The sequence below is a fragment of the Mustela erminea genome, chromosome 5 (genome assembly GCF_009829155.1).
Source record: "Mustela erminea isolate mMusErm1 chromosome 5, mMusErm1.Pri, whole genome shotgun sequence".
Lineage (NCBI taxonomy): Eukaryota > Metazoa > Chordata > Mammalia > Carnivora > Mustelidae > Mustela > Mustela erminea.
The window spans coordinates 39777987-39803674 of NC_045618.1; the positions used below are offsets into that span (position 1 = coordinate 39777987).

Sequence of the window (25688 nt, forward strand, 5' to 3'; positions counted from 1 at the left end):
CTGGGAAGTGTTCCTTTTATTTCAAAACATAATAGGGTGGGGTTTTTTGGTCTTTTTCCCCCCCCAGGATAGGTTTTCCACAGATGGTATCACGATAAACACTCCGAGACCCACACCACTAAAGGACAACGCACAACTTGACTTCCACTGTCACAAGGGTTCTAGCTATGGCACCCATGCCGCCCCCTCTGAGGGCCTGGCCCTCATTTCTCTTTCAGTGTCCCGCCTCTAGCGATAACACATCCTGCTTTCTTTCCAACCCTCTACTCACTCGCAGGACCGTTCCTCCCCCCACGGCTTCTTGGGTACCTACCTCCGTTGACCCTGTGAACGCAATCTTGTCTATGCCAACGTGAGACGCTATTGCTGCCCCAGCCGTTGGCCCGTATCCTGGCAAAATATTGATGACTCCCGGCGGAAAGCCAGCCTAACAAAACAGAATTGGAGGAAATGTGGCTTGTGAAAGCTGATGAAGCACATTAAATCGGATATGCCCCAGTAGGCCCCAGCCACAAGGGGAGTGGGAGTCACTCCTAAAGGCGGTTTCCCTTACCTCCTTGATGAGGGCTCCCATGTAGAGCGCGCTGAGCGGCGTTTGTTCTGCAGGCTTAATAACTACTGTATTGCCACAGCAAAGAGCCGGAGCAATTTTCCAAGCAAACATCAGCAGGGGGAAGTTCCACTGAAAGGAAAAAACTCAAGGTTGATAAATGAAAAAATATTCCTCTACCACTTTGTTTTCAAGCTGGGACTGCTCGGATTCCTCAGATGACTCCTCAACATAAATCTTGTCCCACCACAGAGCATAGATGTTTGGAGATTTTAATTCCTTCATGAAGAAGAGAATGGGACTGGCCTTGAAAATCTCGCCTTTTTTCTCGGTTCAGCAAATTACTGTATCCCAGTGACCCACCAAAAGAAATCTCCGGGTGAAAGGGAGTCTCTGTTTTTTGCTTTGTTTTGGTTGGGTTTTTCATTGTTGTCATTTTCTTTGTTTTTAAAACTAGACTTTTGTTCCAGGAAGTTCTTGGGCACGAAAACTTGTTCTTGCATTTGTGTTTTTACACCAGGAACTGCAGACAGGCTGGAGAGAACTCTTCAGTGTGGACAAGCTGGAGAAAACTCTGGATGTTAAATCCATGTGTACTGGGAGGAAATCCCTTTCCTTCATATGCACAGACGGTCACAAAGCACAAGAGGACGACAAAGAAACCGCTTCGACTGATGATATGCAAAACTGTTCACTTGTCTCCTTTCCATTGCAAAATAAACACATGGGATGCTAAGAAATATTGGGGAGTATCTGAATTCAAGGCCTAAGATGGTTTCAACTGATTCTGAAAAGGATGTTGGGCTCGTATTGTCACATAAGCACAGGGATGAACCTGAGTACCATCAGGTGTCATTGATAATTTCATTAAGAAAGAAAGCAGAAATCCGGGTCCCCTGGCTCCAGCCCTTGACCCAATGTGTTTCTGCCTGAAGCATCTCAGCGGCCACCCGTGAAAGATTCTTACTGGCCCTGGCAAGCTTGCAAAAATATACAAGTGTCTTGCCTTCACCAAACACCCAATTTCTTTTCCCCTTAGTTGTTTATAAACTTGGGAGTCCACAGTGATGTTTTAATTCCATCTACAGTATATAAATCTTGGAGTGCGGTAATTGAGCCGGAGCTGGCTGACAAGTGGCTCTTGTCCTGTCGGTGAAAGCTGGAGCTCCAAGCTTGCCTCCGGGGAAGGGCAAGAAGAGGAGGGTTGAGTTCCCGCAGTGAAGGGGACAGACCTCACCCGGGGCCTGATCCATGGCAGATTTTCCTAGGTGGGTTAGGAGCAGCAGAACTTAACCCAACCTCTCATTTTCTGTCTCATTCTCTAGTAAGTTTCACAGAAACCTGCAGCTTGTTGATCACTTAAAAAAATACTAATACCTCTCAAAAATCTTTGTATCCACCCTCCCGCCCCCAAAGCCAAAGATGACTTCCTCCTATATTTTGGAAAGAGAACACTTCTTGTCTCTACTGTTTAAGAGTTGAATTTGAGCCTCCCCCGAAATCCCTGCCAGAATGATTAGCTAGTACTGTTGGAAGATTCGATGATGTTTTATACAGTGCCAAGGCTGTGTATGAGAGAGAGAGGGGAAAAAAAAGACAATGTTTAATGTTCCAATCCAAACACTAAGCACTACATCTATTTCCCTTTACAAGACATACAACAGCCCGGCATGGTTTCAATTATGACCGTGACGTTAATTGTACTGCTGTGTCTTCTGTAGAGTCTTCTATCTAGATTCTTGTGAAAAGAAACAGTGGGAAAGAATGGGATTAAAAAACCATATAAAACAATATGCCTGGAAAGATGGTGAGTCACAGTTCTAAAAAATAAACAAGCAAATATAACAAAGCATTAATTTTCCATAAGCAGAACGGACATCCATAACCAAGGGCAGGTTATTAATACACTGGGCTTTGCTTTGCTTATTTTAATCATGAGAATTCCATGGCTTGAGAACTCAACTCCTGGTAACGGAGACGAAACCCTATTAACCTGTTCAAATAAGCATTTGCGGGGAGGCTGTTAAAGATACGTCAACAACATGATCTCAGTTTGTCCCCCACTCTCCACCCCCACCCCCCCTTAATGGAAAGCATACCTCACCGAGGTCCAGGTTTTATGTATCTTTAAGAGAACTGGTTCAAATGAAAACAAATAGGAGGCGTGAGGAGATTCACTCACCGGGATGATCTGTCCACACACGCCAATGGGTTCGTGTCTGGTAAAGGTAAAATAATCTCCATCTGAAAGAAATGCCCACGGTCACTACCAGAGAATTTGGATGAGAACAAAAAAATGTAGAGGGAGAATTTGGGGGTGATGGAAAAACCAGAAGTAAAGTTAAGAAAACATCCTACTGAACCGCGTAGGAAAGCTGGTAGAAGAGCTTATCACTTGGCACAGGGTGTCTCCAGATAGGGCTCCTGAACACCCAGAGTACTGATGAGGGGCCCTCAAAGGTGAAATGAAGGACAAGTTTATGACACGAGAAGCAGTCTTGCAGGGAGGTGGGGGCAGGGGACAGGTGATGGGAGGAGGGGAGATGGGAACTGGAAAAACATAAATACTAAGTTTTACATTAAGGACTAAAATGATACTTCAATGTATCTCAACATTTTAAATAACTTTCTGAAGTATTAAAAAAATATGAAGTAAATGCTGCTGGGTAAATTTTACATGGTAGGGAACTAGAAAAGGTGAGTCGTACAGTAAGATCTTTTTTATAGCTGAATCCAGGTGACAAAACATGCTTTCTGGCCACTGGGGGAACAGAGACATATCTGGGACTCTTTCAAGAAGGCAAAAGTCCTCTTTAAAAAAGATTCCATCAAAAACCCCAAAGTTTCCACTCAAATTAGCCATGAAAATAAGGACTACTTAATAATCTTATCTTCTCTATAAGAGGAATAGGCAATTGGAATAATTACCCAGGAAATTCAAACCAAAATTTTCTTTCGGAAAATACCATTATGTTTACCTGATTTTATTTTTTAATTTTTTTATACATGCATTATTTATTGAAACAGCCTATCATTAATGAATAGGTTGTTTCCAGTCTTTTGCTAATACAATGTTGCAATGAAATATTTCATTTTTAGATACCTGTGCATATATATATTTTATCTATTCCTTGAGGTGGAATTGCTGAATGAAAGCATACGTTCATACTGAATAGTAATAAATATTTTTGACCTGACGTCCCTAGGTATTGTATCAACTTGTACAGCCATCAACAATGTGTGATAGATTGTGTCAATAGCACTATTATTTTTTTATTTATTTAGACTTTGTTAGTTAACATATAGCGCAATATTGGTTTCTCGAGTAGAATTCAGTGATCCATCACTTATTCACAACACCTGGTGCTGATCACAAGTTCCTCTTTAATCCCCACCACCCAGCTAGCCCATCCCCCCACCACCCCGTCCATCAGCCCTGAGTTTGTTCTCCGTCATTAAGAGTCACTTATAGCTTATTTCCCTGTCTTGTTTTTTTCTTTTCCCCCTTCCCATATGTTCATGTTTTCTTTCTTAAATTCCACATATGAGTGAGATCATATGGTATCTTTCTCTGACTGATGTATTTTGCTTAGCATAATACTTCCTAGCTCCATCTGCATTGCTGCAAATGGCAAGATTTCATTCTTTTTGATGGCCGAATAATATTCCTATATATGATATGGTAATATTTATATCATGTTTTATTTGAATTATTTTAAATGGCTAATTGACATAACCAAAGAATGGTTTGTTCTTAGCATATGGCCCTACAATGCCAGTACTGGACAAAGTCTTTGCTTTTCCCTCAACTGCCAACTGGCCACTTCACACATATCTGTTTTCTATCTCAAAAGCTATCCCCCAGGAAAAGTGAAGACCCTAGCTAATTCTCCTGAAGAACATTATTCTTAAGGATGAGGATGAAGTAGGGGCAGGAGGACTGTGTGGGTTGGGGGAAGAGAAAGGATTTGATTGTTTATCACTGTCTCTCAACACAATGAAGTCAGTCCTCTTTATCACACAGAACTGTTTTAATTAAATTCAAATCTAGGCATTATAAAATAACTAAAGGTCTCTCTCTCTCCTGGACCTCTTCCCAGAATTCACAGCTATCTGTTACTGTGCATCTTTTCAAAGAACTTTCTTTTTCCACACACAAGGGTATGCTGCATTCTTTTATTTCTCCCCAGCTATTAAAAAAAATGTAAATGTAGTCATATTATTCAGTCTTCTGTATTTTTTCTTGCTTTTTTTTTCATATATACCTTACTTATTTTTTAAGCTGCTGGATGCTAGTTCACTGGCTTAACAAATATTTGTAACTACTATGAACTATCCTGAGGGACAGAGAGCTTGTCTTCCATTTAGGCAATTATAAATAGCGCTTTAGACATGATCATTTCACATTATTTTTGCGTATCTGTGGAATTTCATAATCAAAGTGTAAGTGCATTTCACATTTTGATAAATACTGCCAAATCATCCTTCAAAAAATTTACACAATTTATAATTCTAACGACAACATAGTATTCTTTCTCCCATCTTTTAACCCTGGGACTTTTCAAACGTTTTAAGTTCAGTCAACCTGACAGGTGGAAAATGACTTGTTTTGATTTATGTTTCATGTTATATGGCATGAATATCTTCTCATGTTTACTGGCTATTTTCAATTGTTTTATTCAGATTCATATCTTTTTCTCTTTTTCTACTGGGTTATTCAACTTTTTAGTCATTTGAAGAACTCTATGCATATAAGTAAGGATAGGTCTTTGTCACGTGTATATGCAAAGTTTTTTCCTAATTTGGCTGCTCATCTCCAAATTTTGTTTTATGACAATGCTTTAAATGAAAGAAATTAGAAAACAGGTAGCATTCAACAACTGTAGGAAGGAAATTATTTTAGCATATATCCCTATTAAAACAAAAGTAGCCCAGATGTGGAAACTGTCCATAGGACGACAAGGAGAAGTCTGAGTAATACTTCAAAAATGAAATTAACTCTCTTAGCTTTGTATGCAGACAACTAAAGACTTTTCATAGATACCATTCTTTACAAAAGTACAGATTCCTCTCTTTTTTCAACTTACAATCTCAGAAAAGGTTGTTGCTGTTGTTGTTGTTTTAACTATCAGTACCTTTTACTCCTTCACTTTGTGTGTATGTGCGGAAGATATAAATGGGATGTCAGGCTCTTCTTTCTGGAAGGTTTTTCATAAGGAGCAGTAACCCTGATCACAAGGCTAGATGGTTTCATTTGCACAGAAATCCTTCCCAACTCAACTGTAACTGGGCTAAGGTGTCGGCTGCGGGTGCATCATCACAGACGACAGAATCAGAGTATCGTGTCAAGAAGGGGTGCAAATGGGCTGAGAAAAGGATGGGGATCTGAACTGAAGAAGACCGCGGGAGTTTACTGTGGCAGCACACGTGGGAAGCTGGAGCAGGTCCAGTGAAGCGTGTCCCCCTCTGTTCTAATGGCTCAAGAACTTAGTTATATTACATACATAATTTTATAGGTTCCTGAAGAAATGAAAGAGAAAAAAAATGTAGGCAACATCTTATGAGGCTGACCTCATAAGGAACAGAACTGACTCTATAATTGTGTCTCAAGAGAAACAGTTATGGGGAATGAGCACTTCCTTGGATGAACTGTCCACAGATCTGACACTTAGCTAAAGCCTGGCAAAAAGAACAGACTGAAGAACCTTCTATCTCTACAGCTCCTCTAAGTGGGAAATAAAGAAATAAAGGATACTTTGGTGCTTGAACACTTCCCCCAAAGAATGTTGTGAGAAAGAGATAAAGGGGCTTGAGCTCAGTCTGTATTCTCATCTGGTTAGTGGAACATGATCCTGGACACCCCGAGTCTGACCAAGAGTGCCCGGCAAAGATGAGAGCTATGCCTTCTACGCATAGCCGTGGCTAGGGCTAATGGCACCACAGAGGTCCTTCAAGCTATGCTGACCCTACCCTGAATCCCATCCAGCTGCCCCACTAACGTTACCCAAATGTCAGTCACTCAAGAGACAACTTCATCATGTTCACCACGTCCAAGTACATCACTTTCTCTGTTACTTAATAATTTGTTAAATCATCTTTTAGAAATACATAAAGAGCTACTTGTTAGCATCACCTTAAAAAAACTCTATGGAACAAGCAGTTTCATAAGCTAACAATATTTTCTTCAAGCCTAATAATCAAAATGAAGAATGTTCACTATTTACAGTGTAGAATAATCTAGCATGCTCCAGTGTCAAGTGAAGAGTGTACTGTGCTTCTCAAATTGAAATATGAATATGAAGCACCAGGAAGGCTTGTTAAAATGAAGGTTTTGGAACCAGCGAGTCTGAAGCAGGATCTGAGAGTCTGCATTTCTTCATGCTCCCAGGTGATATGTTGCTTCTGATCTAGGGACCACACTCCAAGTAGTGAGATGCAGAGGAACCGAAAGAACAAAGAGGGTCCCTGGGTATCATGAGAACCTAAAGCAGCTTTACAGCTGCTGACTTCCTGTCTGTTTATTTTACTGTCTGCCTCTCTGATGACTCTACTGATGTGTCCCAAAAGAGTGTAAGTGTAGGAGAATCTGATGAACCTTTTAAATATTTTACAAATACTAAAAAAGAACAAAAATGTGTCTTTCCATAGAGCTTAACAAAGGATTTTTACATTCTTATTTCATGCTCAAAACAATTCTATTTAAAAAATCGGGCAACAGTTATTATCAGTATTTTGTAAGTAGAGAAAAAAATGGCACAGAAAGGTTAAGTCTAGAGTGATCTAACCCGGTTAAATTGTGGCTTCTGGACTTGAATCTGGGTCATCAGACTTCAAGTTCACTGCTCTTCGAAATATTACCGAAGACTCTTCTGGGAATAGAGGGTTGGATCTGGGTGGATATCACAAACCACAGAATCAGAGTATGATGTCTAAGAGTGCCAAGGAAGGAAAAAGTGTTAACTGTTTTGTGAAGAGTGAAGATAATTGTTTGAGGATCTGTTGTGTGGACACAGAGAACTCACATAAACTTCAGTATCTAAGAAATGAAGGAAACACTGCAGAGCAACACCTCCTCCCCTCAGACGGGACACCCGGAACTGAGGGCTTCTCTCCTCTTCATGGAAGCAGAGTCAACCCCAAGGGGTAACAGAGAGTTCCTTCTCTCTCTCTTATATACCTAGATGCTACATAATGAGCACTCTTCTCTGCCTAAGTGAAACAGCCAATTTTCACACCTTTTATGTTAATAATTCTATGTATATATGGCAAGATGACTTAAAAGGTATTCCCTTCATTGCTCTAGCATTGTGCTATAGAGGGCTTCAGACAGATATAGAAAAAAAATCTTGGGGACCCTGGGTGTCTCAGTCAGCTCAGCATCTGACTCCTGATTTCGGCTCAGGTCATGATCTCAAGGTTGTGAGACTGAGCCCTGTGTTGGGCTCCATGCCCAGCATGGAGCCCGCTTAATGTCCTCTTTCTCCCTCTGCACCACCAACCCCCAAGAAGAAAAAAAAGAAAGAAAAAGGAAAAAATCTCCACCCAAAGTCAGATACTCTGTTTTAAGGTTATGCTGATCTTAGTGCTTCTTAGGAAATAAGAGATATTACAGGGAAAGTTCAGACTCAGCAAGAAAGGACTGTATTTGAGGAGAATATCAGAAAAATGTTCTGGATTCCAAATTCTGAGCCAACAAGTTAGATCATAACTATGGTGGAGAAAACTAAAGAAAAGGTAAGATACCAAAGCAGAAATACAAAATCACACCTGTGGGAATTTTATCTCTCAGCCTCTTTTCTTTTTCACTCAAAAAACAAAAAACAAAAAACAAAAAAATACAGGGCAAAAGATACTGCTCTTGAAAGGAATTTTAGATCTACCCAGATCCAACTGCTCTGATGTCTTTTACATTTGAATTTTTACAACTCATGAAGAATATAAAAAATCTTACAATTAAATACATGATTATACCATGAATCTGGTTGACCTCTGGAGTAATTTTATTGAGCCATTTCTAGAATTATATTAAGAAAAGTCTTATCCCCTAGAAATGAGTAACAGAGTAACCCTTTTCTGTATCTGGGATGTATCAAGCCACTGTTCTATGTTCTTGATGGGAACCTGTCAAACTACACAGGAGAGACAGCAGTTACTTAATAGAACAACTTCATTATTTGAATTATTCCTTCAGTGTTATCCTTGCTTCTTAAGGCAGATTTTATCATTGCTTGGAATACTTCTTTTTTTTTTTTTTAACAGAATTTTTATTCTCATAGGAATACCAGCCAATACCAAGTTCAAGTCTCTACATGAACTTGAGTATGTTTAGACAATATGTCAATAAAATCAGAAAAATCTGTAATGTGCCAGAAATTGAGGGGAAATAATTCTAACATGGACCTACAGAAATAGCTTCCAATTATAATACTAAGCGTATTTCAAGAACTACAGCAAGTTTTATATACTCACTAAAAATGAGTTTATTAAGTAGCATAAAAATCTGTAACACAATTCAGTGAAGGGAATCTCTAGGCTGTGTTTTGAGGAGTTAGTAACCCTTGTGATGACCCCAGTGTTCAACAATTAGACCAGCTATACTGAGCTATTCCATTATGTCCCCTAGCAAATACCTATGTATTCCGACACTGAGCAGACCTCACTGAACACTGACAGCTGTAATGATAAACTCTTACATGCCTATGCAAACACTGAGACTTGATGTGTGCTAACGCTGTTCCTCCCCGGACTCTGCTAGGAGCTTCCCAGAGGTGAGGTACATGTTCCGGAGTCAAGAAGACCTCCTAGCTCCACCACTACTCTTATCACATGCGCTTGGAAAAAAAGTGACTTCTCCACCTCAGATTCCTTGTCTGAAAAATGAGTAGACTGGCCTTGGGACCCCTCAGGTCTTCCTTCATCCTAACTTCTCAAAGAGGTGTGAAGCAGGCTTCACAACCTCCTGTCACCAGCAATTCAGGTCCTACGAAGGATCCAGGTCAAGTAAACAGCTCCTCATTCTCGGTATGAGTGAACAGAAGACCTCACCATGCCCACTCTCTGTCAACAACACTAAGCTAGACTGAGCTCTCGAAGACAATGCCTTGTGATTTGAGCCAATGTCTGCATGTTTTTAGCTTATTCTTTAGTTCAAAAGGTAAATCTGAAAGGGGGTATAGTGGAAAAATAATTACATATGACCTGGGTAGATTGTTTAGCCTTTGCTATATGCTAATGTATCATAAAGCCATTTTCATGTCAGAATTCGGCTTAAAGCATGGATATTTTCCCTGCTTATATATCACACAATCAATAGAATCACTTGTTACATAGAAAAATCTTAAGTCAAGGAAATCGATTAACCTCCATTTCTCCCTCAGTAAACTGAAAACAAGCTTGGATCCTTCCTCCATCACAAGGAGTCTGTGGACGTGAAAAGTGGCAGAAGATTTTGATATAGATTAAAAACAATCAAAATGGGGAAAATAATATTCCCCCTGCAGGGCTGCTATGAGGTTAGAGATAATTTAATGGGCACAAAGTGATCAATAAATCACAGTAATGGTTATTATTTATCAGCATAATTAGGAGGTGCCGTAGTAAAAGGGTCAAAGCTTAGGATTTATGCTCAGGAAGAACAGCTCCACTGAATAGCATGGCAGGAAATAAAAACCCGTGTTGTCAAGAGAACAACACTGAAAGCCTTGTGAATCACACCAATACTGCATAACTCCATGACAGTGTCCCACTGTGGGCCTTGCAGGAGAGGGAATGGGGAGGGCTGGGAGAAGTTCTCAATTCAGAGGGAGAAGCAGCTCTCTAGTAGAAGGCTCAAAGTGCTCATGCTGTAACCTGTTTCTCTTCTTCTCAAATATAAATATAAAGGGAGGCTACGGTTCAACCAGAAGGGAAAGAAGCACGTCCTTGCTCTAACAACTGATTATAGAATCAAAGTGCTTTCTTTTTTTTTTTTTTAAAGATTTTATTTATTTGTCAGAGAGAGACAGAGTGCACAAACAGGCAGAGTAGCAGGCAGAGGCAGAAGCAGGCTCCCCGCTGAGCAAGGAGTTCGATGTGGGACTCGATCCCAGGACTCTGGGATCATGACCCGAGCAGAAGGCAGCAGCTTAACCAGCTGAGCCACCCAGGCATCCTGTGAATCAAAGTGCTTTCTGTAAAATGCAGCTTTGACCAATCAAGGCATTTGTTTATTTAAAAGACTTCAGTGACTCACTACCTACCACTTTGGAATACAGCTTGTAGCATGCTTTACCCTGAGCCCCACCACCTTTTCCACCTGGCTATCTGGTCAGACCCACTGTCACACAGTACTGTCCTCCCTCCACGCTCTGCATAGGCTACTGTCACCACTCGTGATGGTCCAACCTCCCTTCTTCACTGAGCTGCCCTTCAGGGCTCATGCTGTACATAGCCCTGCCTGTTCCAGGAAGCCTTAAGACCCAGTGATACCTCTCCTGCGGCATCCCATCAGACTTCATGCTTCTACAGCTGAATAAGCCACACTGTATTGCAACTGCAATTGCAAAAATTGTCTACCTTGTTTTCTTTACTGTTCTTTGACCATCTTACTTACTCACCTTTGTATATCCAGCACTTTACATCATGGCCAGGACACATAGTAGGTGCTCAAAAACAAACAAAACACAACAAAACAAAAAACCCGTCGAGTGAATGAATGCATGAAGGAAAGAGTGAATGACTGAGAAGCTTAAGTTGGTGCCTGGGAGAAGAGATGAAGAAAGAGTTCTTCCATTACAGGGCAGATCACCCTGCCTCCCTAAATGGGAAGGAGTGAAAGTGACAACAGCATAATTCTTCCTACTGTCTTTGGGTCTTGTCCTTCAGTGTCAGAGATACTAGGCTGGATGAACCATAGGATGTCCTTCAATGAAAACAAAGTAATCTTATATTTTGCAAAACAAACAACAACAACAACAACAAACAACAACAACAACAAAAAACTTTCTGGTTTACTTTTTATGGGTCACCAAATAGAACTGTGCTTTCCATCCCCCTATTTCCTCTGAAGCAACAGTTTGGTATTTGCTGATTCAGCGTCCAAGCCAACTTTACAGAACATAACTACCCTGAATAATAAGAATCAAAAGTCTATTAATCTAAAAATCTGCAGAGGATTAAAGATTTCACCAGGGTAACTGGCCTCTTCATCTTCCTGTCCTGCTGGACCAAGTCTCCGTAAGAAGAGGGTCTACAATGGCTTAGGCAGAAAGAGACTTGGGCTTGAATCTCAGGCCTGCCACTTACTGGCCATGTAACCTTGTTCAAGACACTAAACTCTTGCTCTCTCATTTTCCTATCTGTAAAATGGGTATAATACCTTTTAAAACTCAACCTGCTCCACAGGATCACACTCAGAATCACACAGGTCCTGTGTGTAAAAGAACATTTTACACAATCAAGTACTGTGCAGATATAAACTACATTATTCCTTTGTATTATAATTCCAAATGTAAAAGCAGGGTATTTCACAAAGAAATGTATGTAACACAATAAAGACAGCAAGGTTAAAGACTAATAACCTTCCTATATTCCTGATTTCGGTGGGAAAAGCAAAGAATGCAGGGACAAAATGAAGCTCATGTTAAGTTACGGAGTTACAAAGGACGAACACGAATGGACTGATTAAACACATTTGAGAATAAGTAAGTGACTAATAACTGCTCCCCTTCCCTGGTTTTCCCGTATCTTCCCTTCCCCCGGTTCAGTCCAGCTAGATTCCCTAAGCCCTGAGCTAGCTGGAGGGGCAGAGGAGCTGAATTCTTAGCAGCCTACAGTCGAGAGCCGCTGTACCTACACCTGGAACAGAGAGCAGAGCGGCCAAGTTCACGTCTGCCTCCAGCCTTCCCTCACCTCCCGGAGGCACCACAGCGAGATCTCTTCCATCTCAAATCCCCACTAGCCTCCCGACTCTCTGGAGCCTCCCTCACCTGGTATCCCTCTAAATGCACTTTAAGAAAAATTAGGGAAACTAAACATGAGTTAGGGTTTAAGAGAATGCCTCCCTTTTCTCCTTCGTGGGCTGAACACCATTTTGTGTGTAAACGTACTATGACAGCCTTTTCGAAGTCCTGTATTTCTAACTCCTACATCAATGTCCTTACGATCTCCAAAGAGCATCAGATTAAAGCAGTGATGCCTATGCACCAAACACCTCTTTCCACATCAAGTAAAATAAAGCATCAAGCATCAGAGACTCCAGGAAATCTTTACCTAACAAGAGTGTTCTCTAAGAAAGCAAAAAACACCAAGACATTGTTAGGCCAAATAGAGATGTATGTGTTCAGCCTTCTGTCTCACCTTACTTCTTAAGATGTTTGTAAATCATAAAAGATATTTAAATGCCCAAAACGTATTTTGTTTTAGTAGTGAATTGGTGGGGGGAGGTAGGGAGAACAAAAAACCAAGGGCCTTTGGTCTCGGTCTTGTTTATTTACCTTTCTGCATTGACCCAGGAGAGAACAACCTAAAAAGGCTGACATGTGTTCTGTTTTTAACAAAGCTTTTCGTTCTCAGGACCCCCAACAGGCTTGCTCAGTAACCCTGCTCCACTCGGGCCATTCCCAAATCCAGCCCTTGGGGTTAGAGAGCAGGGGTTCTGTAAAATACTCAGAGCCAGGACTGCATGGAGAGCCTGACATTCCTGAGGAGCAACCTTCTCCAACCCGAGTGTGCCGAACAAGGAAAACCTCGGCATGGCAAGGAAGAGCGCCTAGGACAGCAAACCCATTTTCTAACGACTACCATTCCCTGGGCTGCCACCATTCATGGAGGTAATTTTAAAATAGACCTTTGCAGTCTCACCTTTGTCCCCTCTCCATGCTCACGGCGACTTCCCATCTCAACCCATGCCTGAGTGAAGGGTCATAGTAGACCTTTGCCTGGTGCTGGTGTCTGGATCCTCTCCTCGCTGCTCAAGGCCGAAAAGCCCCACCAGGCAGCCACGGGCTACTGGTGAGCAGCGGAATCTCAGGTCCCAGCCCAGATCTCTTCCAGCAGAAACTGTGCTTGGGGAAGGTCCCAAGCAATACATACATACGCCAAAGTTTGAGAAGCACCGCTCTAAGCCCTCCATCCACACGGCCAGCCAACCTCCCCTTTTTCTGGCCAAGCAACACTTTGCCTAGGAAGGCCCAGCCCTCCTTTGCATGCCTCCGACTGTACACGTGGAAATCGGGCTGTTTTCCAGAGCACAAAGGTAGAGTGCCTGGCTAAGCACTTAGCTGTCCCCAGGAGCCATGCCAGGAACACTTGTTTCCTTTCCTTACATGTGTTTGCTGCTACCGGCATCTTCCTATCTACTTCAGCTGCTCCCTTTCCTCTCATGGTATCTTCTTCCCAGAATCTAACATGACCATAAAGCGAAGTGATTCGCCAGACCCTAATGTCAGAATTTCAGCTCTACAACTTAACTTGCCGGCGAGTCAGGAAAATTGCTTATCTTCACTAGGCCTCGGTTTCTTCCTCTGTCAGTGAGGATGCTAATAAGACTACCTTCCCCTTGGCGTTGCTAAGATCTCAGCCTGGTATTAGCTGTCACTGGCACCCGCTGCATGGGCTGGACCCTGTCCACTGATGAACTCAGTCTGGACACCTCCCTTCCCCTTTAGAGGACTACAGCACTGCAGACCAAGCCACACGACCCGGCAGCTCAGTCACTCTCCCATAGACGTCTTTGTTTCTTCTGTGGGTTTTAGCTCCTAACCTGGATCTTAAAAGAAAGAATGGTTACAGATTGTGAAAGGAATTCATGCTCATTATAGAAAATACAGGCAAGTATAAAAAAGAGAAATAAATTATCCACCATCTCACCCCTAAGAGACTGTTGTTAACATTTTAGAGTACTTTCTTCCAAACCCATAGATTCCACATTTCAGGAGGGAAAGAACCAAGTCTTAATGTTCGTAGAACTGTCCCTGACTTCCCCATGTCCAACACCCCTCTCCCTGCACCCCCAGCGCTCAAAATTGTGACTGCCATGTCCACCTGCACCTTAGCTGAGTGCCGGGTGGGTGGGAGCGGCTTGCCACTGCACTTATGTGTAGACTGTCCACACACAGGAACAGGGATGCTGGCAGAGTTAGTGATGTGGTCTGTTCGGTTCTTCAGTTCAAGCTGCTGTGAGTGTGCCCTACCTCCTATGGGACAGCTGTTCGTGTTTGATGGTGAAAGTGTATTTCTGGTGAAGCCTCATGTTTCCTTTTCAATGTACTCAGATTTCACATACCTACAGGAATGGTCATCCCGTGAATTTTATCAGCCCAGCCTGCGTAATACCGAAGGGTTTTGATGACCCCCTGCAAATCCACATAAAAAGCTTGCAGGAACGGTTTGCCACCATTTAGGGATTCCATGGTCTGTAGGAAAAGAAATGGAGACAGTTTTCTAGTGATACACTAAATAATTTTTGGAGCAGAAGAAAAAAAGGAAGAGAGAAGATATGAATATGAATAATGTTGTATACGTGGCCAACCCCGACTTCCCAAATAAACAGATTTTTAGCACAGCTAATATAATTTAGCTTCTAGTAAAAACCACAATGAATATGCATGCACACGTTCTCGTGCCTGGTCGCTCCAGGAACCACTATCCCAATAATACATAAACACAACATTTCTTCAACTGTTGATAGAGAATATTCTGCCTGTCAAACCAGCGTCTGTTATTTAATGATTGGAGCTGCGTGGGGACTTTTTAGAGTCTACACCAGTAATCTGAATCCATAAAGACAAGTGGGGACGTGGGCTTTTACACGACTGATGAGAATATAAAACGTTTTCCACCGCTGCCAAGATCCCTGCTGAGAAATGAAATATCCACAGTGCACAGCGAGTTTATTTATTACCATCAAATAAACAAGATCTCCTCCAGGGAAGCTCACACTTTAACAACTTCAGGGCTGGTTTTTTGTAAATATTTATGTTAACAACCATTACCTATTAATAGGGAAGTATCTGGTCCATTTAATAAAAATAGACATGGTGAGCAGTTGTAGATTATAAATGTTACTGTTTGAATGACATATTCCTAAACTGCTTAAATCTGTAGAAACAACTAAAAAATCCAAATGGACACACTGAAATGAGAAAAGAGTATTTCAACTTGAGAAATATCAAAGGCGTTACAAGTCTAACAAATTAAATAAGCAAATACATATGTTTATAATCTGCCGTCCTTCTCTGTAACCCCTTTTTACAACACACTGGAGTGAGAATGACTCGAGTGCTGACAAAAATAAAATGGAAATATTTTCCATTTGATGACATAAAAATACAATTACTTACAATGAAATTTACCCAGTTACTATGTGTAGAAGATGGGAATCATTTTAAGAGATCACATTACTTATCACTGTATATTGGTTCCTTTTTATTAAGGGGAATCAAATTATCTCCGTGTACTTTTTAGGACATGTATACACTCGTGAGATGGGCACTACATTCTCCATGCAGCCAGCACATGGCCAAGGTCTACACAGCACTAAGTGAAACAGTCAATAACCAGAATCTGGGCCACCTATATCGTCCCAGTGAGCTTCTGACACCAGCCAAATTCACTTGTTTATTTTCAATTAACTATGGGTACTCGGATGAAGTATTAACTTTGCTCTCTGGTCAGGGACTTCCCTATATTTCTGAGGCTATTTCTTATTAAAACTTACTCCTCCCATGGTTCTGGAGTGTTTAAAAAGAGAAATCTCATTTAGGTATAAGGGCAAAAAGGAACTGATCTGTGAGACAGAACGTCAGAAAAAGAGCTGCACTTGAATTTCATGACATGAAAATGTAACTGCAGAAATGAACTATATCATTACCTGGTACACACTATTAGTGGAATTTGTAAATATTGGGTAGATTTCACTCAATTAAAAAGATACTTATAAACCATCAATGTGCTGCCCTCCCCTCAATCATTTACATGCGAGGAACTGTGCTGAGCTTATAAAAAAAGAAGTAAAATACAGTTTTTACTCGCACGAAGAAATTATAACCCAGTAAAAAGATAAGCATCTTTACCAGCATTCCTTCCCAAGTGTTCTGAAGAATTCAGTTTTGCACAATATTGACAGATTATCCAGAAAAAATAGTGCTGAGTCTTAAGTGTACGTGTGAAGAACAGTGAGCAGGGCTTTCCAGGGTCTCTCATATACTCAGTGTCTTGGGAATATCTAAGAAGCAGTTACTTTACCATGGAACGCCTTTTTCACAAAATGCAGAAACACCTCATTGAAAGAGTTTTCCTTGAAGTACCATATTAGAAAATGTTTTTATAGAAAAGTAAATGTTATATACAGTCAGAGTTCCAGGATTCATTTGTGTTCCCATCCTATAGACAGATCCCTGATGGGACCCAAGGGGGATGGTTGGAGGAAAGAGCCAAGATGGAAGGGACATGAGGGAAGGAACGTTGTGCTCCCCTCCCCCAGAGCAAGCCCAGTTGTACCCTGCTTCCCTGGGCAGAGTGGAGGATGCAGCGTTTGTGGTTTGAATGTCTGACTGAACAAGGATGTCCTCATGTTAATGGATCACCTGCGGGTGATCGAGTTGGAGATCCCTGACATACGACACGGACTTTTCCCAAATGGTTCTGGTTTCCCAGAACTTTATATTCTCTAAGAAATCGACTTTTATTTTAAAAAGAGCAAAAACAAACACAGTAACCACTAGGTGAGAGAAACTTCTTTAGGTGAGAAATTGCATTAGTGAAAGAATGTTACTGTCCCTGGCTATCTCTCCTTTTTTTCTCTCCAGTTCTAGAACGCGGCAGAACAAAGGAAGCAGACATGTTTAAAAGGCCCTGTGCTTCTGAAGGACTCTCTTTAGTCAGAAGAGATTAACTCTGGGAAGGTTTAAAAAAAAAAAACAAAAAACAGTCCTATTTGGCTTTTCCACAGGCTTCCTGGTGACTCTCCTGTTGCTGAACCATTTTTGTTTTGTGTTGTTTGTCGAGGGTGGGATACAGTTGGAAAAGAAGGCAGAGAGGTCCTTAACAGTCATGGGAAGCTATGGTTTTGTTCTTCAAAATTCAATAAGAAGAGACACTCACTGGTCCTGCATTTGTCCATCTGATGCCAAAGCCTACCCCTCTCATTTTTTCTGTATTATGGACTCCTCAGCTTTTTTCCACAGGTGGGCTTCAGAAAGACTGAGGAATCTGCATTTCAGTGGAATGGTAAATTCGGAGTAAAGACTTAATGTTTTGTGGGGGCTACTTACTGCAAGAACTGCCCTGTCTCGTTCCACCAAGTCTGCAAGCTTATCCAACAGACGGCCTCTCTCAGAAGCATCCATCCTTCTCCACACAGAACCAAGAGAGAAAGCCAGGCGGGCTGCCTGCACCGCTTTGTCTATGTCTGCCTGTTAGAGAGAGACAGAGAGAGAGAGGCACAACTCAGGAGAGATCACGTTCCAAATAAAGAACCACCTGCTTTCAGGAAAAAGGTGATGAACAAATGTCAGTGCTGGTGTCTGGAGAGCATAAGCTTAGTGCTCCATTGTCTGAAGGCAATTATTTCAATATTTTGCTAAAAAAGGACATACCTTGTCTGCTTCTTGAACTTCACACACCTGCTCTCCTGTGGCTGGATTATAGACAGGGAACGCTCTCCCGCTCTCTGAGTTCTGCCACTCGTTGTTAATAAAAATCTAAGGGGGCAGACAAAAGAAGGGGATCGGTGAGATGGGTGGTAGGAAGCCAACCAACAGCCAAGTATTATGGAAGTACCATGATAGTAATATTTGTTCACGGTGTTTAATGGCCTGTAAGTGAAGTACAGAATTTGAAGCATTACCAGAGCCCCTTGAACAGCACTCAGCCCAGCATCTCTCGGAATTCAGGAATTTATTCTATGCTCAAGGTTTATTCTACCTCAAGGTTATCCAAAGATGAAAAGTAGTTCTTACCTTTAGTGAACCTCCAACCAGGGTGAGAGTCAAACAAAGATGGAAGGACAGAGTGTCCCATACATATACACAATACACTGAGGATAGTAAAATCACAGAACAAGCTAATAGTCATCAAGATTTAGATCCTAGTTTCTCTGTCAGAGGCGTAAGTAACTTCACAGGGGAACTTGAAGGCTGCTGGATTAAGTAAGCATTCACTTAATTTATAGTCAGATCCTGAACTGAGCAATGACTGAGCAAACTCATCAGTGAGCTAAACAAGTTACATGTGCAGATCCAAGTTAGACTGCTTTCCCTTTGCTGGGCAGGCTACACAGCTCAGCAAAGGGAAAAGGTCTTTCAAACTGATCTCTCACGGATTTCTTTCTTTCTTCCTTTTTTCAGAGAAACATTCTATTACTGGATTATTATTATTATAGAAGGATACGATAAAGGATACAGACAGACATGCAGATAACCATACATCATAAATTTCATTTATATACAAGCACACATAAGTGTGTGTGTCTCATGGATTTCTTTAGACCATTGGTTTCCTTATTAAGGAAATGGAAACAATTAATTCTGGAACACTGAAAAGAAATTTTAAAAAATGAAAAATTTTAAAAAAGGAAAGAGATTCTATCAAAATGGCAAGGAGACTAAAAGTTTAAAATACTATTCAAGTTAATATCTCAGAAGATTTCTAAGAAATGAGGTGAACAAAAAGAGAAAGTACAGGCAAAAAAAATGTAAAAATTTTTATTGATACTAAAGAGAGAAACCCAAACAAATATTTTTGGACTATGAAAGCTCAAAGAACACAAAGATATTTTACCCTATAAAATTTGTCACCTGACAATGAAAGTTTCCAAACTTATAAGATATCAGTCGATTTAAAATAAACACAATGGGGGCACCTGAGTGGCTCAATGGGTTAAGCCTCTGCCTTCAGCTCACGTTGTGATCCCAGGATCCTGGGATCAAGCCCCACATTGGGCTCTCTGCTCAGCAGGGAGCCTGCTTCCGGCTTCTCTCTCTGCCTGCCTCTCTGCCTACTTGTGATCTCTCTCTCTCTACCAAATAAATCAAAAATAAAAAAATAAAATAAAATAAGCACAATGAAAAATTTATCTGGTACTGCCTACCATTTCGATAGTCACAGATGATGCTAATGATATTATCTACAATTTTAAATACCAAGTTCTAGATTATTCTGAAACTTGATTTTCCATTGATTTGATTAAAAAAAAAAAAAAAAGAGCCTGCGTTGAAGGAACCTTCTTTTCCTGAAGGTTTTCTTAAAGATTTTATTTATTTATTTATTTATTTATTTATTTATTTATCTATCTACTGAAAGCAGGAGTTGGGGGAGGGGCAGAGAGAGAAATCTTAAGCAGACTTTGCACAGTTCAAGGAGCCTAATGCAGGGCTCAGATCCAGGACCGTGATATGATGACCTGAGCTGAAATCAGAGTCGGATGGTCAACAAACTGAGCCACCCGAGAGTCCCCTGAAGGCTTTTTAAGATACACGGGGAAAAAACTTGTCTGCCTAAGTACTTAATTCATATGTAACAAGTACAAACACAATGACCTAGTAATTTCATAACATTTTAAGTGTGCAATTTATAGACATGCTTAATGTAATATATTCATTTATTCAATAAACCCTTAGTTACTTCTAAACACAAGACAATCAAAGATGACTAGCAGTTCCAGCCCCCCAGGGTCTTCCAGTCTCTCGTAGTTCATTAAATATTCCAACAACCCTAATGACAGGATTTTATTATCTCTACTGAAGATGGGAAAGTTGAGAGAAAGGGAGGTTAAGAGTCTGAGGAAGCAGGTTCTCACTGTGGCTCTGAGTCAGTCCTCTGCTCTCTCTACTACATCAAAGTTTGCAGGATTGCCCAGCCCAAAGAAATGCAACTAGTTAGTGGCCAAGCCTGAATCAGATCCATAGTTTTTGGACTCCTGGTCTGGCTCTCTTTCCACTCCGCTTATCAAACTTCTTAATAGTTCCCAGCTCATCAGATCTGTGTACTCCTTTGAAACACAATATGATCTCCGAGGAAACAAAGGGAAAAAAATTAAGAGATCAGTTTCGTTTCTAGAGCATTGTCAGGTTTAAGGAAGAGGGGTCTTGTCACTATTTCTTGTTCCCTTTCTTCACAATTTGAATGAAACTTCTTAAACTTTTTAATCCACTTTATTTAACTTTGGTACCGAGCAGTTCTACCTAGATGTAAGAATTGATATTTCATGACTTTTTCGATTCTTAGAGGTCTTCCAAAGATCAAAAAGAAAAATTACTTTTTTTTTTTTTTTTTTAACAGGATGAAACTGATTCATTCTCTTACTGTTTTCATTCAGGTACATGGATCATCTTATCCATTTAGATACATGATATGACCTTAGTGATCTTTCCCTGTATCTTGAAATATTTTGCTGTTTCATCATCCTAGGAATCATCCCATTATCACTCATCATTTATTTCCAACCATGCTAAAAAAGAACAAAACAAAAAATTATGGCACTGTCAAGAAATGAATAAACACATCACAACTACCTCATCATCCTTCAGTTTTCTTATTGCGCTGTCCAAATGAATGGAGCACCTTTCAAAACCACATACAAAAAGTCTGGAGATACCATCTTTGTCATTCTTTTTTTAAAACATTTTATTTATTTATATGACAGACAGAGATCACAAGTAGGCAGAGAAGCAGGCAGAGAGAGAGGAAGGGAAGCAGGCTCTCTGCTGAGCAGAGAGCCCGATGTGAGGCTTCATCCCAGGACCCTGGGATCATGACCTGAGCTAAAGGCAGAGGCTTTAACCCACTGAGCCACCCAGATGCCCCTCTTTGTCATATTCTTTACACTTTTTATTGGAAAGCTAGGAATTCAGGAATTTTCATCCCAGCCCATGGTAAGAAAGAGAAGACTAACAGAGAGAGGTATTTCACAATTGTAGATGAGTCAGAAGACAAAGGCAAAGAGACAGACACATGGGAGACTCTATGGATGAGGGTAAAGTCGACAAAGCAAAATCTTGGACTATGAGTCTTTAAGATAAATCAGTAAATTTTCTTAAATTCAAGAATCAAAAAACAAACATAAATACACAGAGAAAATATGATATTCTAACTCATTCAATAATTATTTACTATTTTACAACAAGAACCTAGATGAACCTCATTTGCCAAAAGCATGTGTGACAATTGCTTTAGCTTTTATGATATTTGTAGGTAAAATTTACTTGTATGATTCATATATAAACAAATGCTGAAGATAGGTGTATATATAAAAATGACTGAAAAACAGATATTATGTAGAAAAGAAAAATTTCATTGGATTGCTCAATCTGTTTATAAAACTAAAAAAGGGAACATTCTGTAATTATGGAACAAAAAGATAGCCATCCTCTTTTATACAGAATTATGAGCACTCAAAATTTCAATACTATTACATTGTGAAATTGCACATGCAAGAAGAACCAGAAGTAACAATAAACTACAACCTATTAGAGGTGGGCTTAAAATCTGGAATCAGTATTTATGACATGAATATTTCCTATTTCATACATAGCTGGTGAGCAGATAGTTACATTCGAAGGCCCTCGCCCATTTTAGGGCAATACCTCTAAACACCCAGGAAAATATGGAAGAAAAATTTGGTTTGCTATGTTTAAATTCTTATTTTATTGGTTTCACTATTTATTCTTACTTATGTAAATTTTTCATAAAATAATTTAAATTTAAAAAGCATAAAGAGTCCACTGGACCCAGAAGGTAAATGTGAGGATTATTCTCCCTGGTACACTGAAGGTGAAAATATTTGGTATTTTTATTTTATTTATTTTTTTTAAAAGATTTTATTTATTTATTTGACAGAGACCACAAGTAGGCAGAGAGGCAGACAGAGAGGAGGAAGCAGGCTCCATGCTGAGCAGAGAGCCTGATGTGAGGCTCAATCCCAGGACCCTGGGATCATGACCTGAGCTGAAGGCAGAGGCTTTAACCCACTGAGCCACCCAGGCGCCCATATTTGGTATTTTTACTAGGTTATTCTTTTTTGAGACTGAGCCTTATGACATTTAAAAACAGGTACTGATAACTTTGTTGGTACATAGGCTAACAAATACCTCCAATACTTGGAAGGTTTTCAGCTTCTTTTCAGCTTTTCAGCTTCAAAATTTCAAAAGTTTTGAGTACTGTCTAAAGTGTTCTTTTCCAACCAGGGATCATTGGAGAAATCGTTTATTTCAGGGCTGTAGTTGGAAAAACAGAGGATGATCCTGGAATACTGCAGTGCTGGAAATCAAGTACATACTCAAAAACTGATGGCAACATACCAAAAAGATACAGGAGCTGATGTGAAGGGGCTCCCAATGACCAATACTGGGATAATTTAAGCAACAAAATAAATGATAGCAGGGGATTATCACTCACAGAATGAAAAACAGGCATCCCAGAGCCCATAATTATAGAAATTTTTTAATGACTATGTAAGTGGGGGATAAGGAAAGCTCTAGTTCACAAAAGAATTCCCACAAATAGCTGTGAAGGAATGATGGAATTAGATAATCACCATTTGTCAAATACCACAGTAGTAATTGCTGGAGGCAAAAATCATCAATGGGTGGTAAAATCAGTGGATAAAAATATAATGAAAGACTGGATGTTTTTGTAGTCTCAAAGGATCTTCCCTCAAGATACTTAGTAATTACAAAGGGAATATAGGTATTTTATGTTGAAGAAACTTAGCAAGACAGCACCTTAAGCAAGCGACCCATGTTAATATCACTAGTAATGGGACAAATTAATTGTTATTGACATTTTATCTGCTGTGTTGAAGCTGTGTTGAAATCTCTTGCTTTGGTAGTGGATTTGTCAATATATCCTTTAGGGTCGTCATTTTTATCTTTATAGATTTTAGGTTATTTTTATTAGTGAATATAAGAGCATAACTGTTATGTCCTCTGGTTAAACAGAACCATTTATCAATATGAAGTGGTCCTCTTCAATACTAGAAAAAGCTTTGTGTCTTACAGCCTATTTTGTTTAGTATTAGTAAAGCTACCTAAGCTTTTGTATATTTCTGTAATATTTCTCTGATAGATCTTTCCCCATCATTTTACTCTCAACTATGTCTTTACAATTTTGCTATCTCTCTTTAACTGGTATATGGCCAGATTTTATTTTAGTCAATATAAAAATATCTGTCTTTTAACTGGCAAGTTTAATACATTTGTATTTATTGTAATTGCATTTTGTGTTATATACTGTGTGATACTTGGACTTGATGCTTTCGGTTTGTCTTGCTTATTTTATGTCCTGTTTTCTCGTGCCTCTCTCTCTCTCTCTCTCTCTCTTTTTTTTTGAACTATTAATGTTGGCTTTACAATTCAATTTCTTCACTTTATTGGTATGGAAGGTGTACATTTTTTTTTCAGTGGTCACCCATGATATTTTATCATGCATATTAACAACTTGAAGTTTAAAGTTAATATATATCTTAACATTCTTCCCAAACAATTAAAGTAGCCTTAAAACTTAGAATACTAAATCTAATTGCTCTCTTCCAGGGGTTTATTTGTTATAAAGTTATTATTCTGTACAGCAAACAATTTCTTATATTTACGTTTTTTGTTTAAAGTTTTCATTCTCATGATTCCTTAGAATTTCATTTGATTGAGATTTATTGGGAATAAAGTCTCAATTCTGAACATGTATTTATCACACCCTCATTTTCAAAAGACATCCCAGGAAGGTTATACAATTCTAAATATAAAAATATTTTCTCATAATACTTTGAGTACATTTATTATTCCAATATTTTGTGTCTTGCAATGGTGTTTATAATAAGTCTGCTATAAGTCTCTGATTAAAACTTCCTGTTTATGAGCTGCCTTTTTGGTCTGGTTGCTTTTCAGATCTTGTCTTTGGCTTGGTGTTCTCAAGTTTCATCACAATATGTCTAAGTATCAATTTCTATACCTCAATAGTTAAGCATTATGCTCATAGTGTCTGTGAAATTCTGCCTCATAAGTTCTGGAATATTCTTACTCATTATCATCATTTCCTTGACTATCATTCTCTTTAATCTCTCTTTCTGAAACTCCAAGTATTACATCTTTTTAGTCCACCCTCAATGTCCATTAACCACTCATATTTTCCATCCCCCCTTTTAAAATCTTTTAATGTAAAAATAGCTTTTTTTTTTTTGTCAATGTGGGATATATTCTTCTAAACAATTTAAACTATACAAAAAAACAGAGAAAGTAAAAAAATCACCTCAAATTTCATTATCCACAGACAACCAAAGTTCACACATTCATATCTCTAGGCCCAATACATATACATATATTAATAATATGTATATAATTTTATAAAACAAGATCATATCTGCATGAGTTTTACAACTTGCTATTAAAAACTTAATATGCTTACAGACATTTTTAATGGTTTCTTTATATTCCAATATGTATGTTTACATGTATATTAGATAGGGGACTGTGCAGGTTGCACGTATGTGTGTAGCTTAATTTACTTACTCACTTGATCTTCTACTGAAAAATGCTTCTTCATTTCCATTCATCTGCTTTTTTCTTTGTGTTGCATTTGGACTGTTTCTTCAGTTCTGTTATCCAGTTCTCTTTACCTGGGTCTAATCTGGTAATTTCAATGTCTATTTTTATTTCTAAAAGTTATGCTTTGTTCTTTTTCAAATCTACCTGGACATGTTGTTTTGGTTTTAAAAATTAATACTTTGGAGTGCCTGGATGGCTCAGTGGGCTAAGCCTCTGCCTTCGGCTCAGGTCATGATCCCAGAGTCCTGGGATCAAGTCCTGCATCGGGCTCTCTGCTCAGTGGGGAGCCTGCTTCCTCCTCTCTCTCTCTGCCTATCTCTCTGTCAAATAAATAAATAAAAACTCTTTTAAAAAATTAATACTTTAATATTTAGAACCATTATGAATCTGTAGAATACTGAGCATATAGTACAGAGATGTCTCATATATCCTTATGTTCCCCTCCTCAGTTTCTTCTCTTTTTAATATCTAAAAGATTTCTTTGATATCATTTATAATATCTTAGAGTGGTGCATTTGTCACAGTTTATGGACTGGTATTGATATTTTATTAACTGAAGTCTATAGTTTAAATTAGGCTTTACTCTTTGTGTTTTATACTTCTGTGGATTTTGAAAAATGTGT

At 39.5% G+C, this 25688-nt stretch overlaps 1 protein-coding gene across 1 annotated transcript in view; it reads right to left on the reverse strand.

The window, feature by feature from the left end:
* ALDH1A2 (aldehyde dehydrogenase 1 family member A2) overlaps positions 1 to 25688 on the reverse strand; it is a 94627-nt gene that overhangs the window by 36278 nt on the left and 32661 nt on the right. Inside the window, exons 3-8 of the mRNA XM_032341452.1 lie at positions 18127 to 18231; positions 17803 to 17943; positions 14814 to 14943; positions 2733 to 2794; positions 554 to 682; positions 314 to 427 (exon numbers count right to left, since the gene is read on the reverse strand). Coding sequence (XP_032197343.1) covers positions 314 to 427; positions 554 to 682; positions 2733 to 2794; positions 14814 to 14943; positions 17803 to 17943; positions 18127 to 18231 — 681 coding nt within the window. The remainder of the gene's footprint in view (positions 1 to 313; positions 428 to 553; positions 683 to 2732; positions 2795 to 14813; positions 14944 to 17802; positions 17944 to 18126; positions 18232 to 25688) is intronic.